This window comes from Mauremys mutica, chromosome 10 (genome assembly GCF_020497125.1).
Source record: "Mauremys mutica isolate MM-2020 ecotype Southern chromosome 10, ASM2049712v1, whole genome shotgun sequence".
In the NCBI taxonomy this organism is placed as follows: Eukaryota; Metazoa; Chordata; order Testudines; family Geoemydidae; genus Mauremys; species Mauremys mutica.
Genome location: NC_059081.1, coordinates 78,057,868 through 78,075,287, shown reverse-complemented (window position 1 = coordinate 78,075,287; position 17,420 = coordinate 78,057,868). Strand labels below are relative to the sequence as shown.

At 57.5% G+C, this 17,420-nt stretch overlaps 1 protein-coding gene and 1 long non-coding RNA gene across 6 annotated transcripts; one reads left to right on the top strand and one right to left on the bottom strand.

The window, feature by feature from the left end:
- The first annotated feature begins 241 nt into the window (after positions 1-241).
- Positions 242-12,800, top strand: LOC123378892 (maestro heat-like repeat-containing protein family member 7). Of its 2 annotated transcripts, XM_045033159.1 has the most exons (13): positions 242-428; positions 2,291-2,799; positions 3,267-3,364; positions 3,723-3,845; positions 4,328-4,407; positions 4,859-4,964; positions 5,439-5,534; positions 6,280-6,384; positions 7,575-7,710; positions 7,935-8,029; positions 9,484-9,636; positions 10,501-10,641; positions 12,425-12,800. In XM_045033159.1, the coding sequence occupies exons 2-12, from the start codon at positions 2,292-2,294 to the stop codon at positions 10,594-10,596; spliced, it is 1,596 nt and encodes a 531-aa protein (XP_044889094.1). In that variant the 5' UTR covers positions 242-428; position 2,291; the 3' UTR covers positions 10,597-10,641; positions 12,425-12,800. The 2 variants fall into 2 exon arrangements, with proteins under 2 accessions (XP_044889094.1, XP_044889095.1); XM_045033160.1 differs by lacking the exon at positions 2,291-2,799 and having other exon boundaries at positions 12,425-12,795.
- Positions 12,801-13,586: 786 nt separating this feature from the next.
- LOC123378893 lies at positions 13,587-17,052 on the bottom strand. Of its 4 annotated transcripts, none has more exons than XR_006582782.1 (4): positions 16,260-17,052; positions 15,661-15,752; positions 15,158-15,336; positions 13,587-15,072 (listed from the first exon to the last, which is right to left on the bottom strand). It is a non-coding gene; the product is annotated as an uncharacterized LOC123378893 (long non-coding RNA). The 4 variants fall into 4 exon arrangements; XR_006582784.1 differs by having other exon boundaries at positions 16,944-16,999; XR_006582783.1 differs by lacking the exon at positions 15,661-15,752 and having other exon boundaries at positions 16,944-16,990.
- Between the last annotated feature and the right edge of the window lie 368 nt (positions 17,053-17,420).

The following is a 17,420-nucleotide window of genomic DNA, read 5'->3' as shown; positions in this document are numbered from 1 at the left end:
CGTGTTCTACTGTATAGTCGGTGTCATCCCCACAATGAAGAGTCATTGAGTGGGGTGATCCAGGGGAAGCAGCACAAACATCCAATGTGGCTGGACAGGGGCAGGACATCAGCACTGCAGGGGAGCGGTGGGTGTGGCAGTGACATCACAAGGGCCTTTGGCAGGACCTCAGCCTATTGGACAAAGGTGGTGGGAGGCGATGATCTCACAGAGAGATCTTGACATCATCCAGGCAGGACAGGGGTGCAGGACAGGGGCAACCTCGGAGATCCCTGTGGCTTTGCTTCAGCGCGTCTCCATCTCGAGGTCTCTCCTTGAGTACCGAGAGAATTCACTTTTACCTACGCGAGCGTAACGAGGACCCTCTTCAGAGTTTTCTCCTTTTCGATTATTGATTTTGCCAGAAAACAGACGTCCCTGTATAGAAGGTAAGAGCCTCTGAAAGGTTTGGAACCTGTTCAGTCTGATCCATCAGGTGCCGGCTGATTTTTAGGAAAGGAAAACACTAGATTGTGGGGGCAGCATTGTATTTCCGACCGAGAACTTTGTCCTTAGAATCACTGGGGACATTGGGGTTTCTCCTTTTTGTTTTCCCTTTTCCTGTCTCTCCCTCCTTTCTCTTCTTCTCTTGCATCTTTGTCCATCCCCCCTGCTCTCCTTTCACCACCAGGACCTGTGTGTGCATGTGGAGTGGGGGGCAGGGGTGTGGGGGTTGCGCTCCAACTCTCCTTGCAGGAGGCCCTCCCAAAGATGTGGGTGGAATAGTGCTCTAAGCGTGACTCCCTCCGGTAGTGACCTGCGACAGCTGGTGAGAACTCTCCGCTTTCTGAGTCTCAGAGTCTCAGTGCTGATTGGGCCGAGCATGGGGCTATTGTCAGGGAGGAGACTCAGGTCCTTGTTACTCTCTTTTAAGACCAAGGAAATAAGCCAGAACCAAACGTGTTTGTTTGCTCTTGCTGCTTTTCTCCATTCGTTGTCTTTGAGCAATTCATGATTCTCTCTCTAATGGGCTAGTTCTTCTAAACTACTTACTGAATCATTAGGTTTTAATAAAGCCACATGCAAACCCAGACTGCCAGTAACAGAGGAGTCAGGCAGCACCCTACAGAATGGGGGACAGTCCGCTGGAAAGCTGTGACTCTGAAAAGGATTTGGGGGCCATAGTGGATGAGCTGCTCACCATAATCTGTCAATGTGAAACTGTGGTAAAAAAGGTTAAAGCCATACTTGGCTGGATAGAGTAGTGAGTATGGAAAGGGAAGTGATCCAGCATTGGTGAGCCTGATACTGGAATGTTGAATCCAGTTCTTGTGTCCACATTTTGAATATTATGTTAAAAAAATTAGAGAGGGTGCAGAAAAGATTCCTAATTGAGTGATTATTTCCTGGGCTCTCTCCCTGCCTCTGTGGGGGTTCTTGTCTGTTAGTTAGAACAGGAGTCAGGACTGTTGGCTTCTCTTTCTGGCTCTGTCCCCGCTTTGCTGTGGGACTCCTTGGGTAGGTCCAAGGGGAATAGGGTGGATTCTCTAACTCCTGGCAGCAGTGAGCCTGGGTGAGGAGGGATGCTCAAGCTGTCAGCGAAGGAGAAAGGGATGTTTCCAGGTGTTGAACGCTGAGAATTCTAAACTTTGCTAAAATGGCAAGTGTAGAGAAACAAGAAAGAGTTGGGGCCAAACTTTAACTATTGTCTTCTTTAAAGCCCATTTGGGGATGTGAGGCCCAGAGAGCCCAGTCCCACAGATCAATAGGCAGCAATGGAGCCCGGAGTGACACTCCCTCTCAAAGGCAGGGGGAGCGGACACTAGGGCCTGGTTGCAATTGCCAGCTGTGGGAGGGAGTGTGCAGCAGTGGTTAGGGAAGGGGTCCATCCATGGCTCGACACTCGGTGTGACCCTGAGCCAGTAGCTGAGGCCCGTTTGCCATCAGTAGGGTCGGGGTCGCATGGCTACAGGCCATGGGGGTTGGGAGGCTGCAGGAAGGTGTGTAAAGTGCTGGCATGTCAGGATCCTGGAGGGAGCTGCTTGTCCAGAGTAACCGATGGTCTTTGGGACTGACCCCATTGCTCTAAAAGGATGAGACTTCCTGGATCTTGCAGCAGCAGCAGGGATGACGAGGGGGAACGTTGAGGGGGAGCAGATCATGCAATGAACTCCTGCCAGTGTGTGTAGCTTGCACTCCCTGCACTCCTATGGGGGGAGAAGGGGCTGCTCTGGTTGGAGCAGGGCTGAGGAGGGACCGAAAAGGCCCACGAGTGACCCCAGACTCACACCTGCTCCCCGCTCCATTCCAGGATGGCCAGGCTCCTGCGCAGGTTCAGGAGGAAGGCTCTGCAGGTGGCCCCAGAGCCTTCGGGAAGGAGCGGCCATCTTCCCAAGGGGCAGAGCCACCTCTCCGTCCCCGCTGGCGGGGAAGCAGCTCCCATGCAGGCCAGAAGGCGGAAGTTCCCAGCCTTCTGGAGAACAAGGCCAGCTCCCGGCGCAGGCGCCGAGCTGGGAGAGGCCCCGACCAAGCCCAGGTGCAGCTGGCTCAGGATGAGGTTTTGCGGACAGGACCCAGCCCAGGAGGGGCGCCGGGCAGGGAGGCTCTGGGGCCTGTTATGTGGGCAGCAGCGGCCCCAGGAGCCCAGCCCTCATTCCCAGCAGGGGGCATCGCCCTGCCCGGGCTCTGAAGATCTTTCAGCCCCCTCAGACCAGGAGGTGGAAGATCCCAGCACCAGCACCATCGGCTCAGCACGGGACAGCAGCAGTGCCTGGGGCTCCAGCAGCAGCGACGCCTCTGGACGCTGCTGCATTGTTCCAGGTGAGGAGCCAGGCTGGGCTGAGGGAGGGGTGAGGACGGGGATGTGAACACCCTGGGCCCAGACACTCTCCCAGGGATATGGCGGGGGGGGGGTCCCCAGCCCAGGTGTCTGGCCTGAGCCACGTGAACCCCACTGACACCAGCAGCAGTCACACAGCTGCCCCTGCAGCAAGGGGAGCTGGGGGTGGGGGCATCAAGAGCTGCTGCCACTTTGTCCCTTGATGCTCCGGGGCTGGGGGAGTCGGCACCTCCCGCGGAGTCCTGGACAGTGGGGGGGGGGGCTCTGCTATGGGCTTCTGAAGCTGTTGGGGGCTGAAGGCAGCCCTGAGAGGGAGGTGTGGGGCCCGATCTGCCCTGGGTGCCTGAGGTGGGAAGGGGGGTCCTTAATCCTGCGCTCCCCACCACGCCCCTGTCCTCCCCCCAAGGGGCAGCAGACATCCCCCTGTTCCCTTCTCTCCCGGGTGCAGGGACCCCCACGGAGTCAGCGGCGGAGGAATGGCTGGAGATGACCACAGAGGAAGCTGCTCTCAAGGTCATCAGAGAGCAGCTCCAGGGCAGAGACAAGGTACAAATGTTCCCCCCCTGGGCTGGAACCAAGATTGTCCTGTCCCTTCCCAGCATCCCCACCCCCTGCCGAGGGTCTTGTCCCTGATGATCCACCACCCCTAATGGGGCCTTGTACATCCCTGATGTGGGACCCCCAAGATGGGGGTGTTTGTCCCACAACAGCCGAGGTCTCCTCCCCCCACAGGCACTGTCCCAGTTCCCAGTCCTGCTTGTGTAGGAGTCGTGGGGGATTTGGACACTAGGCGGCTCCCCACAATCCCCCACTGAGGCCTGAGCCCTGGAGCTGGTGTGGGTGGGGAGGAAGGTCCCTAGCTAACAGGTTCTCTCTGGCTATCCCCCACTCCCGGTGGGTACAGGATGAGGGGCAGCAGCTCAGGTTCCTGCGGGCCATCTACCCCGCGTGTCTTGCTGCACAGGACAGAGGGCAGGACACGCTGGAGCCGCACTGCTGCAAGGCGGCTGTGGTGGAGAGGATTGTGGTGAGTGAGACCCGTCATCCGGCAGCTGGAGGGGGGAGAGAGACGTGGGATTGGCCGGGGTATGGCCGGGCTAATGGGTGGGGGCTGGGGGGTGTGGGCGGGGGCAGCAGAGGGCAGGGATTGCTGGGGCTGAAGGCGGGGAGAAGAGAAGGGAGAATTGTGAGATTGGGCAGTGGGGGAATTGTGGGGCTGGAGGGCAGCTGTGACTGGGGGACAAGGAATCACATGGTCCCAGCTCGGTCGTGGGGATGGTGCTGACTGGGGGCAGGTTTGACAGGGAGGAGGGAAGAAGGGGATTGGGACTGAGCTGGGCAGGAATCCTGGAAGGGGACCAGTTTGATGGGCAGGAAGAAATGGGAGGAGCGGGAGGTAGTGGGGGATCCTGCTGGCCATGTGGGGCACTGGCTGTGTCATCTCCTCACTGGGAGGTGTCAGCAGGGCCCGAATCCCTCATGCTCCTTTGTCTCCTTCGCGTCTCACAGGAGCTCATTGAGGAGCTTCCTAAAGACTCTCCACCCAGCGCCATCCTCGCCAGCTGCCTGGCTGCTGTGGGCAACCTCAGGTACCGAGACAGCCCCCTCTCCCCCCCCCCGCCCTCCGCTGGCTCCCCTCACCCCAGTGCTGCTCAGGCCCAAGGCTGGGAGTCACTGTCCCTCCCACTCCCAGGTCGCTCACCTCCCAGGAGTGGCTCCTCTGGCAGAGCTGGAGGGGCGGGAAGGTTCAGTCTCTCCTGGCTGGGCTCTTCTTTTCACTCCACTAACGTTGCAGGGGCCTTGGGGAGGGGCTCACTCCCGGGCTCAGATACAGGAGGGGCAGCAGGCTCCAGGGACCAGGCGCTATTCCTGCCCTGCCACTGTCTGTCTGTGACGCCTCGGCCTTGTCATTCCCTAGCTCAGTGCCTCAGTTTCCATTCTCGCCAGCCTGTGCCTGTAGCCCTGTGGTTTCGTGTCCGTGTTGGCGACAGTCCCACCCCCGCACTGCGCAGTCTAATACCAGCTCCTCTCTCTTGCCAGCACCATGAAACCAGCCCTTGAGCCTGAGCTAGAGTCCCGCCTCTTGCGAGCTGCCCTTGGCTCGGTCTTCTCCCTGGGCACGGAGACGGACGCCACCGACATCCAGGTACATCCTCCGCCTCTTCCAGAGTGGTCCTTGTCCCTGCTCCCTTGATTCGCTGGAGCTCCAGATTTAGGGGTGGGGTAGGCAGAGATGGAACAAGCTGTAGGGTTGGATCCTTCCCTCCAGAGGATTACCCCCTTCTTTCTTTCTTTCTTTCTTTCTTTCTTTCTTTCTTTCTTTCTTTCTTTCTTTCTTTCTCTTCCATATGCCGTGTTTTGCCCAGCAGCCCAGCTTCCATCCATAGCAACTTGGCTGTTTCCTACTCTTCCGCCTACAAGGCCCTCTGCAGAGACCTGCTAAGCTCATGGATCAAAGATCCAGGTGTCATCAATCCTTGCTAATTGCCTGCAGTGGGACGTGAATGCGCGAGGCCAGGATATGTGTTTGGGAGTCTCCCCAGTGCTTCCCAGAGACCCCTCTTCCCATCCTGTGGCAGGGGTCGGCCCAGTTTCCCTAACTCTGACCCATGCTTTGCAGGCTCCGCACAAAGTCATGCCAGAGCTCCTGGATGCCGTGCTGGGGAACCTGCTGGCAGAGTCCCCAGACGCAGACAGGCTCCACTTCATCTTGGAGGTGAGTCCCATAAGGAGGGGTGGGAACCAATTTTACCTTAACTCTTTGGGGGCTGGTAAGGAGAGACTGGCAGATCCAGTTTCTATTCTGTCCTCCTAGCTGGGTCCCCATTGGGGCGTCCTTGGCTGGGGAGGTCAGTGCAATGCAGTGTCAGGTCCTGCTTTCTTGAGGGACAGAGGAAGGAGCTGGGACGTGAAGCCAGAGCTCTGCCTGGTTCTGTTGAGCACTAACCCTGGCCCCTGGTTGTCTTGGGGAGTGAGAGTCTGAAACCACCCCTTCCCCCTCCGCCCCCAACACACACACCCCACGAGTTTCCAGAGATGGTTCTCAGAGAAGAGGCACACGCTCCTTCCTAGAGAAACAGGAGGACCCCAGGGAATCAGCCCTTCTCTCTGATATGCTCTGAAATTCCTGGGGGGATTGTGCTCTCAGTGACTCCTTACATCCCACCAAGGATTTTAGTGGCAGGGAAGGGCGAGGATTCAGTCTCCTTTCTGGTGAACTCTTCAGGAATCAGGAGCTCTGGGAGGATGGGACCAATCTAGAGAGACCCTGACAAGTTGTGACCTGCAGGATACAAGCTGCGTCCTGGGGGAAAGAATCCCCTTCTAAAGCTCTGTGATCAATGACTCAGCTATTCTCCCTGCGCAGAATGTCTCGGGCCCCTGGGGCTGGGGCGGGGGGTGGGGCTCATTTGCAAAGCACCACCTGCCCATTGATCCTGACCTGCCTCCTTTCCCCACAGCATGTCAACCGCTGGATCGTGTCCAGGGTGCCCCAGGAGAGAGCCAGGGCCATTAAGAGCAGCACGGCCCTGCTGAGATTTGCAGTCACCCTCCCCGAGTTTGACGTAAGTGACCTCTGAGCCCAGCTTCCTGACTCCAGGCGCAGGCGGGCTGGCTCCACCGGGCTGTAGGATCTGCTGCTGCAGGGGCTGTGGGTTCGCAGTGCTCCTCTTGGAGAGGCAGAGTCAGAGCAGGGAACGAGATAGGCTTGAGTCAAGTTCTTCTTGTCCTGGTCAAGTGTCGTCCCTGGGCCTTGAAGGGGATTGTCATAACTATAAAGGGAAGGGAACAGCCCTCCTGTGTACAATACTATCCAATCCCTCCTGGCCAGAGACACCAAAATCCTTTTCCCTGTAAAGGGTGAAGAAGCTCAGGTAACCTGGCTGACACCTGACCCAAAGGACCAATAAGGGGACAGGATACTTTCAAATCTTGGTGGGAGGGGGAGGCTTTTGTTTGTGCGCTCTTTGTGTTGGGGGTTGTTCGCTCTTGGGACTAAGAGGGACCAGCCATCAATCCAGGCTCTCCAAACCTTTCTGAACCAGGCTCTCATATTTCAAACTTGTAAGTAACAGCCAGGTGTTAGGTTTCCCTTTGTTTTCTCAACTTGTAAATGTTCCTTTTTGCTAAGAGGATTTACCTCTGTTTGCTGCAACTTTGAACCTAAGGCTAGAGGGGGTTCCTCTGGGCTCCTTGAATCTGATGACCCTGTAAAGTTATTTTCCATCCTGATTTTACAGAGATGATTTTTAGCTTTCTTTCTTTAATGAAAAGCCTTCTTTTTAAGAACCTGATTGATTTTTCCTTGTTTGAAGATCCAAGGGTTTGGATCAGTGTTCACCAGGAAATTGGTGGAGGAGTCTCTCAAGGCTACCCAGGGAAGGGTTCTAGTATTTGTGAGGGAGATATTCTAGGGGGAAGGTCGACAGAGTTTCCCAAATAACTCTTAAATGCTTTGGGTGGTGGCAGAAAAACCAGATCTAAGCTGGTAATTAAGCTTAGAGGTTCTCATGCAGGTCCCCACATCTGTACCCTAGAGTTCAGAGTGGGAAGGAACCTTGACAGGGACCATGTTCCAGCCCCTGCTTGGCATCCCAAAGCAGCTCCTGGCTCCCTTGGCAGCAGAGCAACTGAAGGGTCTGTCTCAGGCTCCTCTCCCCCAGCATCTCCTGCAGAAGGAGCCTTCTGGCCCAGGGGGGACAGGGAGCTGACAGGAAAATGCTGATGGAGTCTCCTCTCCTCTCCCTTCCATTAGATCTCAGCAGAGTTCCCTAGGCTGGGTCAGCACGTGGCCCAGCTGGCTCTGTTTGTGAGTTACCCAGACGAGGACATCAGCCAGCAGGCCATGGAGGGGACTTACCGGCTGTACCAGCTGCTGCTCGAACAGAGGGGTAAGGAACCCACTGGGACACGGAACCCAACAGGGGACTGAGAGGGACCACAGGTGGATAATGGGACCCCAGACAATTTCTCTCAGCCTGACCCCAGCTGGAGAACAAGTCTCTCTCTGCCTCTGTTCTTCTCCACTCCACTAGGCAGCCACCAATGGGATTGGAAGGGCACAGAAACTGCAACCAGAATGATCAAAGTGTCTCTCTCTCTCTCTCTCTTCCAGGGCTGAGCATACACGAGGTGGAGGATCTGTGGTGCCACGACTGGTACTCAGACAGCAGGCTCCTGGGCTATAAAAACACAGCCAGGGTGGGGGAGGTAAGGACACTGTGGCAGGGTAGGACACAGCTCAGGGAGTGGGGCTGGCTGGGGTCCCTGCAGTGGATGCCTCCTGGAGACAGGACAAGAGCCCACTCCTTATTTCCAGCTCAGAGTTCCTCACCCAGCACCCAGTGGGACAGGCTGGTGCTAAAGGTCCCACATTGGAACCTCGCTAGTTGCCGTGATTTGAGTGTCTTCCATGGAGCCGTTGCTACGTGGCATAAGGCGAATCCCCGGGTGGGTGAGTTAATAGAGGATTATGGCTCTGGGTGTCTCTCTGCTCCTTGTCCCCCTGGCTGATCCCCAAGTGTCTGAGAGAAGAGCACTGGGTCCGTCAGTCACTAGTGCTTGAGCAGACCCTTGTTTACTTCCCTGCACCCTGTAGACGCAGAGAAAGGAGGTGGGGTTTGCCCAAGTCCATTGCCAGTCAGGAAGCAGAATGCCCCAACCCGGGAACTGGGGAGGGGACACAGTGAGCTCCAGAGCCAATATGCACCACAGGCGCCTCCTCATGTCTCCAGACCCGGCCAGGGAATGGCAGAGTATCTGGACCTCAGCCACTGTGCCAAAGAAGCACATTGTCACTGACCCAAGTTGCGACTACTTGCTGCACAAGTAGAAAATCAAAGACCCCCGGCCCCCTGTCTCACAACTGTGCTGAGAACATCCAAACCTTGGAACACACCATAACCCAGTGCCCCCAGATTGGAGTCAAAGGTGAAATGGGTGATTTCGACAACATCACAGAGGAGGCCTTGGAATGGCTCCTGGATCTCCAAGTGCATCTACAGAATGCTGCCCTATAGACGCCACATGAGAGAGACTCTGTGAGCTTGTCCTGCCTCCCACAAGCTGAATTGCTGCAGCAGAAGAAAAGGTTCCTAGGAGTGTCTGTGATGGGGACTGGGACATGAGTCTCCTTATCCTGGTCAGGTTGCAGATTGGATTCCCTTTGGCAGAAACCAAGGAGCTGCCGAGGCCATACCCAGCTACTAGAGAAATCACTAATTTGGGGGGAATAGACCTTTGGTCTGTCAGCTCCAACCCCCTTCCCCCCACCCCCCCCGCACACTCCTCTAGCCACTGAGGTGCAGGAGATCTCTCTGCTGGAAGCAATACAGGGTCCCCTATCATCTCGGTGCGCTGCACAGCAGAGTGGGCCCTGCTCACCCACATTAGAGATCTATTTCCAGCCCATCATGGCCCCTGCGATCAATTGCCCTCCAGAAAGAGCCACTGGAGGCTTTGGTCCCTAAGCATCGGCCACCTTTTCATAAAGGGGCTTCCCTGAGCCATGGGACCCTGAAAGCCTCCTGGGGAATGAACGGCCTTGGCTACAGCAGCTCTCTTACTCTTCCTTTGGGGCACCAGACGCTGAGGCCATTCTATCTCCAGGGCTTGGAGGCTGGCTCTGGGCAATCTGCTACAGCCTCCTGTCCTGTTGGTTTTAGGTCTTTGGAAAATTCTTCTCTGCGGGGCAGAGGAAATGCTTCCTCAAGACAGCCGTGCCAGCGATCTACGCCCCCCTGCTGGGCATTAGCCAGGCTGGGCTTCTCCTCACGTACGCCATCCTGGGGGAAGCCGAGCAACTGCTGGGGTACACGGTAAGCAGCTGCATTCGACTCAGGAGATTGGAGCGGGGCCCAGGCCTCATTCCCATCCTATCACCATTTGCTGGCCTGGGAGCAAGGAGTCTAGTGGGGACTTGTGGACTTCATGGACTTGTGTTCTTAGGATGTGATGCTCTGCTCTCACTCCTGGGAAGGGCAGGAGAGTCCCCTAAGTGCCCTGTGTGAACCTTTCCTGCCCCACAGAGCTGCACCCATTTCCCCATGGCCTAGTGTCCATGTCACCCCAGCCACCACCCAGAGTTGCTCCCATCGCTGGCAGCCTGGGAGGCCAAGGACTGATGGGTGATGGCGACCGGCCAGGCAGTTCTGAGGCACATGGGTGGGGGAAGCTTGTCCTGCTGCTGGCAGGGCTGGACCCGCTCTAGAGAGAATGGGAGGATTCAGCCAGCAGGGGCTGCTGACCTGCCCCGTTCACCAGGGCTGCCATCCTCTGGCTTCAGCATTTGTCACTGGGGTGACTTGGGGAAAGGTCTCAACCTCCCCGCAGGCCACTTCACTGCTGTCAGAATCCCTCCTGCCCTACCTGGGTGGGGATGGAGGCAGGGGTGGAGGAGAGGGTTCTACCAACTTGAGCGGTGTCCCCAGGTGGGCTGGAGGTGGAACAGCTGTCAGGGGCACTGAGGGGAGGCGGCAGGAGCTAACCCTACAAGGAGGGGGGCTGGCACTGGAGGTCACTAGAGAGGACAAGAAGCCTCCATCCTGAGGATCAGGAGGGTGAATCCACCACTCAGACATGAGCAGCTGCTGGGTGGAAATGGTGCTGGTTCCAGGTGCCCTTAATCCTCCCTGATTCCTGGTCAGTGTCTCAGTCTCTGACATGTTCTCCTTCCCCTGCAGCTGGAGGACATCACCGCCAAGCTGATGGGTCAGCTCCGCAGCATCCGGCAGCTGCACCAGGTGCCTGAGGTGCTGCAAGGGCTGGGCCTCCCCTGATGCCCTTAAAGGTCCCCCCTCAGCAACTCCCGCTCCCTGCTGCAGGTACTGCTCTGTCTCCCTGTAAATGGGGGGCTAGTGGAAGGGGAAATGGAGGCCCCTGTCCCTGACAGAACTCTCTCCCCTCTCTGTGGAGCAGGGTCCTTCCCTCTGACCCCAAACGTCCTTCATCTGGGGCATGAGCTCTTCCCCGCACTCCCCTACCCCTCCCCTCTTTCCTTGCTCTCACCCCCTCCCATTCCCCGGGCTCCCGGGCAGAGCTCTCCCTGCCCCGTATGGCGCAGAAGCACCTTTGTGCCAGAGCTACATTTCCTGTCTGCCCAACTGAAGCTCAGGAAGCTCCACATTTGAGGAGGTGAGGATGGGCCAGAGGCTCAGGGCCTGCTTCACCTCTTGCCCTAAATTCTTCCTTTGGCCCTTCTGTGGGCTCTCAGAGGGTGACATGAACAGGAGCCTCCTCCCCACCTGTCTGCTAGGCCCTGGGGGGGGTGACAGCCTCCCAGCTGGGCCACCGCAGGGAGCAGTGGGGACAGGTCCCCGTGTCCTAGGAAACCAAGCAGTGCTAGTTCTCAGAGAGGCTGAGAGGGAGACCCCGCTCCCTCGTGGAGGGAAGAGCCATTGACTGCTTTGGGCAGATGGCAGTGGTGAGCTGGAGCCGGTTCGCAGGAACCGGTTGTTAAATTTAGAAACCCTTTTAGAACCAGCTGTTCCAGGACAACCGGTTCTAAAAAAGCTTTTCCATTTAACAAAAGCTCGGGCAGCTGTCCACCCCGCCCCCGCCCCAGCTCACGTCCCCCTCCTCCCTGAACGCTCCGCCCTCCTTCTCCTCCCCCTCCCCTGCTTCCCGCGAATCAGATGTTCGCTGGAAGCCTGAAACAAGCAGCAGGCAGGTAAGCTGGAGCTGGGGGGTGCGAGAACGGCTCCAGGGAGGCACAGCGCGGCCCTGTCTGGCTCCAGCTGAGCGGCTCCCCCTGGCCCTGGCCCTGGCCTGGCCCCAGCCGAGCGCCCCAGCCCAGTCCCGGCCAAGCACCCCCGGCTCTGGCCCCAGTGGCTCCGGCCCGGCTCGGACCTCGCGGTGCCGGTGCTGGTCCCGGACGAGCGGCTCCGGCCCGGCCCGGCCCAGGGAGTTGGGCCCTGCAGCGCCGGCACCGGTCCCGGTCCTGGCCGACCGGCTCCGGCCCGGCATGGCCCAGCCTGTGGAGTCGGGCCCCGCAGCGCCAGTCCCGGTCCCGGCCAAGCAGACCTGGCCCCGGCCCCAGGCAGTGCAGTAAGGGGCAGGCAGCAGGGAGGGGGGGTTGGAAGAGGGCAGGGGAGTTCGGTGGGTTGTTGGGGGGTGGATAGGGGTTGGGGTGGTCAGGGGGCAGGGAACAGGGGGATTGAATGGGGGCAAGGGTCCCAGAGGGGCTGTCAGCAAGGAGCAGGGGTTGGATGAGGCGGTGGGGGGCAGTCAGGGACAGAGAGAAGGGGTGGTTGGATGGGGCAGGGGTCCCGGGGCGCCATCAGGAATGAGAGGAGGGGTTGGATGGGGTGGCAGGGGGCAGTCAGGGGACAGGGAATGGGGGTGGATGGGTCAGGGGTCCTGGGGGAGGGCGTCAAGGAACATGGGGGGCTGGATGAGGCATGACCCCCGGGGGGGGCACGGCCCCCTTGTGGGGTGAGCAGGAGGGACACCCTTTGAACGGATGGGCTTGGACTTAGTGGGGCCTTTGGAGAAGAGTCGCTCCGGCCATAAGTATATCAGGTTGTGGTTGACTATGCCACACGGCATCCAGAGGTGGTACCACTACGGTCCGCCAGGGCTCCAGTTATCGCCAATGAACTCTTGCAGATCTTCGCACGGGTCGGCTTGCTGCGGGAGACACTGACGGACATCATCGTCTACAGTGCCAACTGGAAGGAACACCTCCAGCTGCGGGCGCTGGGCAGAGCAGGACTCACCGCAAACCGAGCCAAATGTCACCTGGGCCAGAAAGAACTGATCTACCCGGGCTATAAGGTGGGCCGAGGGAAAATACGGCCTTTGGTATCTGAGCCACAAGCTGTTCTATCTAATAGGGAACCCCTTCTCCTTGGTAACAGACCACGCACCCCTCAGGTGGATTAACAGCATGAAGGACTCACACACATGGATCATGCGGTGGTACATGTCCCTCCAACCCTATTCCTTCCGAGTGTTACACCGGCCGGGAAAGGCTCATGCGGATGCAGATTTCTTTTCCCGAGATGGGGGGGGGTCGGGGGGGTAGGGGGAAGGGGAGGAGACGACCAAGGGTCAGGCGGCCCAGGTGACTGTCTTAAGGGGGAGAGTGTGTGATGGGGCAGAGCGGCCCCGCACTGGCATAGCAGGGGTTAACCCTTCCTCCCTGGCAGAGGAAGCCCCGCCCCGGAAGCTCTGCTGGGCATGCTCCAACTGGAGCTCAGATATAAAAGCCTGCAGATCAGCTCAGTCTGGGCTGACCGCCGGAGGGGAAGGACGCACGCTGTTAGCTCCTGCAGAGAGAGGGGCTGCGAGCCAGGATCCGGGCGTCAACCCTGTCGAGGCACCACCGGTGACCCTGATGGAGGATGACCCAGGGGAGGAACAGACCGGAGGACCCCTCGCCGCAGAAGCACTGCCATTCCCAGGGGAAGGTAGAGATAAACGGAGTTAAAGCTGTATTACCACTCGGCGTGTTGCAGGCGGATCCCCGCTGAGCGAGCGGCAAGTAGAGCTTGCCGCTACCAGGGCCGTGGCTTGGGGTTCAGTAGAGAGGGTGGGCCCGAGTCCCCCTACACCCTCACCCTGAACCGTGAAGGATTATGTGGACTCTGGCCGTTAGGCCGTGCTACCCCATGTGTACAGGGGGATTACATGGAGTCTGGCCACTAGGCCATGCTCACCCGCCTGCAAGGGGGGATTTTATAGACTCTGCTCGCTAGGCCGTGCTACCCCACCTGCAAAGGAGGATTAAATGGACTTTGGCTGCAGGGGAGAGAGGGAGGCCAGGGGAGGGGGAGACCAGGGGAGGGGCTCTGGCTACTGGAGGCCCGGATGTGAGTGGCTCAATCGGGCCTGGCCGCCGTTTCAGCTGAGTCACACTCTGCATTGGGTGGGGCCGCCCAGAGGATTCAGGGGTCCCGGGGTCTTTGGCGGCGGGACCCGGAGCGGAAGGACCCCCCCACCGCTGAATTGCCGCTGAAGAGCCAGAGCAGAAGAAGCTCCGGGGGCCCGGGCCCCGCGAGAGTTTTCTGGGGCCCCGGCGCGAGTGACGGACCCTTCTCCAGAGGCCCCCAAAAACTCTCGTGAGGGCCCCTGCGGGGCCCAGGGCCTGGGGCAAATTGCCCCACTTGCCCCCCCCCCGGGTGGCCCGGGCATTGGGAGAGAAATCACGGACCTTTAGATTTTTACAAATTCCTCCCCGACGGCTATTTAAAAACCAAAAAGCTGGACATGTCTGGGAAAATCCGGATGCATGGTAACCATATCATAGGGACTCCAGGATCTGAAGCTGCTGCCAGCTATATGGTGAATCCTCCAACAAGGCACCAAACAGCTCTTCCCCATGCTGCAAACTGGCCTCACTGGCTGACTATGTAGGAGAACAGAAACCCTTTGTTACCGCAGGAGAGTCTCTTCAATGCTGCACTCTTTGCATGGCTTTCAGAGGTCACCGTGAAACACGACTACCCTGCCCCTAGGAGTCTCTCAAGGAGCTGCCTGCGCACTCACTTGGCACCCACCAGTAATGGTCTCTGACAGTGGCATTGCAGAGGGAGCTTAGCAGACCGTCCCTTCTATGACTTCCTGAATTGCTGCCAGGACTGATTGTAAGAGAAGAGCGGATTTCTCCTCTGCGCAGGGAGATTCTCATAGGAAAAGCAGCTGTGGTGCGGGAGGGGGCAATACACGCACTACCCCTGAGCCCTTGAATAGCAGCGACTAGGACTTTGGGAGCCAGGGGATTGGTGTGTCTTGCTGGGAGAGCAGGGCTGGAGAGCAGAAAAGGGCATTGGAGGAATTGTAGAAAAGTCAGTGTCATGGCCGGGTCATGGGCAGCCAGACCTAGTGCTCAGAGGCAGAGTCTACACTCAGAAGACAGGAGTCGAGAGTCAGCTGGGTCAGGATACTGGAAGAGCAGAAGCAAAAGACCAAATTGTGTTCAGACCCTCAAATCAGATGAGCCACAGCGAATCACATGGTCCAGAAGACAGGGGAGCCCCGGTGAGCAGACAGCTTCTTGTTCCTGCTGTTGGTTTAAGGAGGTCCCGGGGGCCGATTAGCTGCTCTGGGACTCTGCCAATAGGCCTCAGGGATGGAGCCTCAAACTGGGCCTGGACTTTGTAAGTCGTAGGTAAGCAGTTTTTAGTAGGCTTCCAGATGGCCTGCTGGAGTGTGGCTGCTCCCATGAACCCTGCAGACCCGAGTGATCTTCTGAGTGATCTCTCCCCGCTCAAACCTCCAGCAGGAAACAGTCTCCAGGATCCCAGACACGTCCTCTGAGAATAAAAAAACAAAGTCATGATGACAACTAGGCTATGGAACAGGAAGCCCAAAGTGCCCAGAAGAGTGAATGGTTTTTACCTCCACGAGATACCTGGGATCTTCCATCTAAGCCTCAGTGGGACTCATGTTGCTTGGTTTGACAGGATGAGATCATCTGTTCCCACTGCTCTCTGAGCTGGGCTGGCTGCAGCATACGTCTGTGGAAGAGGCTGGGCCAGAGACTGGAAGAGAGATGTTACAATCAGGGTCCAGGCACCCTAAAAGGAGAACAGAGGGTCTGAAACCGAAAGACTAAGCAATCAAATCAGCAGATTTGACAGAGAATTTTTGTACCATACAGGGACATCAAATAAGGTCTGTTAGGAAAGCGGAGCCGTTAGTCTGGAAACTGCTAAGGCCGCGATTGTGACTCTTCAGATTCAGTTTGAGTCACTACAAAGTGTGTTTTGTTTTCTTTGTGTGTTTGAAATTTGTCTCTTTCTCTTGCTTAGTGTCACTTAAATCTCTTCTTTGTTACTGTGCTTCCCAAAGCCCCTCAGTGGTGTGTGTGTGAGTGAAGTGTGAGGCTCCAGCCTACCTACCAGGCTGAGCTGTGCCCTGTTTCTTTGAAGGGAGCGAATAATTTCGGAGCGGTGCGGGGCACAGAGTCCACAGGCCGTTCACCAGACATCTCCTGTGAAGCCCAAAGAGAACAAAGGAGCAGGAGAGATTCAGGCCCCACTGACCCATGGGAACTTCCCACAGAAGAGGCTGCACAGTGCTCCAGACACAGCCAGCAGGATCCCTCCCACAAGCTGGGCCATGTCCTTCCCCTCCCAGCCCCACAGCTTCTCCCCCACCCCAGCCTCAGTAACCCCTCCCATCTCCCTGGTCTCCCCACCCACTCGCCAGTACCAGGCTGTTTCCATAATGGAAGCAGCTTTGTACCAGAGTTCACTGGCCCCTAGATCCGAGGCTGCTCTGTTTGTCCATGGGCGTAGCAGGTTGATTTCCCTTTGCAGGATCTCTGACAGGTCTTGCTGCTGCTCCCTCAAGATTACCAGCTGCATCTGCAGCTCTGCCTGCACTTCCTTCTGCTTCTGGGGAGTTTCTAGGAGCTGCTGGAGAAACCCCGAGCCCTGCTTTGCCTGCTTAACCAGTCCCTGGAACTCAAATGGGATTCCCACTTGTGGGGACGAACCTTCCTTCAGTATCCAAGACTTCCATGAGCCATCGCAGATGACGGGAGGAATTCATTTCTGCTGACGATGCCAATAATCAATGAATCTACTCATTGTTAGGTGCCCTCTGGTCCTTCATCGACTGTCACTCCAGCACCATGGCAGTCTTTCTGCCTGGTAATTCGGCCCTCTGGCCGGCTCACTACTTTTAGTCACCGCTTCTGGGGCTCAGTTTGTCACACAGTAAAAGTCCAAAGAGGTCTTCCCAGAGAGAAAAGTTCTTCTCCTCTCACTGGGGCTCTGGCTCAGCCTGCAGCCCCCTTGCTGGGCTTGGTAACCTCTCTGGGTGCATTTATGCCCCCTTCTTTGGGGTCAGTAGAGGAACCCGGTCCCATCCTGAACCTGGTAGCAGCCCAGGGCTCTGTGCTCAACAGCTAGGTCTGCTCTTTTCTCTTTGCTGCAGGTTTCCCTGGGCACATCCTACCTCTCTTCAAGTTCCCTTCTAGGCTTTCCTTGCTGCTTTCAACTTCCTACCTAGTTCTCATTCCAGTGCATAGCCCAGCTAGGCTTTATCGCCGCTGCAGTCTGGTTCTTTCGGGGCCAATACATGGTCCCTCGGAGGTAGGACTCATTCTGTAATCAATTTGGCTAAGCCCCAGGCTGTGCTGCCCAGGGGAAAGCACTCTCCTTTCCCTTGTACAGACCTGCTCTGCCCAGGCCTGCTCTTCTTGGGTCGAGGTGAGTCTTGCCCACATGCTCAGGGTTTAGCTGATCGCCATAGCTGGGCTTTTCACCTTCCTCTGCAGTACAGGGCCTGGTTCACCTGCTGGAGGAGTCTCTGCACATGAAAGTATTGAAACCATTATTTGAGGACTTGAGTAGTTCAGACATAGGTCAGGGGTTTATTACAAGAGTGGGTGGGTGAGTTTCTGTGGCCTGTATTGTGCAGGAGGTCAGACTAGATGATCATAAATGGTTCCCTCTGACCTTAAAGTCTAGGAGTCTGTAGTGGACCTGGCACCGCAGCGCCCCTTTGTGGCAGGTGCCGGAACGGTGCTGGGGCCTCGAGTCTCTCTAGTCTCGGTGTTTGCCTCTCTACGGGCCGTCTCTTACTGTCACTCGGTCCTACGCTCTTCCCTCCCCCAATATTTGCAGTAGCACGACCTCGTGGGCGGCATCTA

Bases quoted from the DNA above. Each gene is read 5' to 3' on its own strand.
- LOC123378892 (XM_045033159.1), top strand. From the start codon at position 2,292: ATGGCCAGGCTCCTGCGCAGGTTCAGGAGGAAGGCTCTGCAGGTGGCC. The intron at 3,365-3,722 runs GTACAAATGTTC...CGGTGGGTACAG, and splicing joins AGCTCCAGGGCAGAGACAAG to GATGAGGGGCAGCAGCTCAG. The intron at 4,965-5,438 runs GTACATCCTCCG...CATGCTTTGCAG, and splicing joins CGGACGCCACCGACATCCAG to GCTCCGCACAAAGTCATGCC.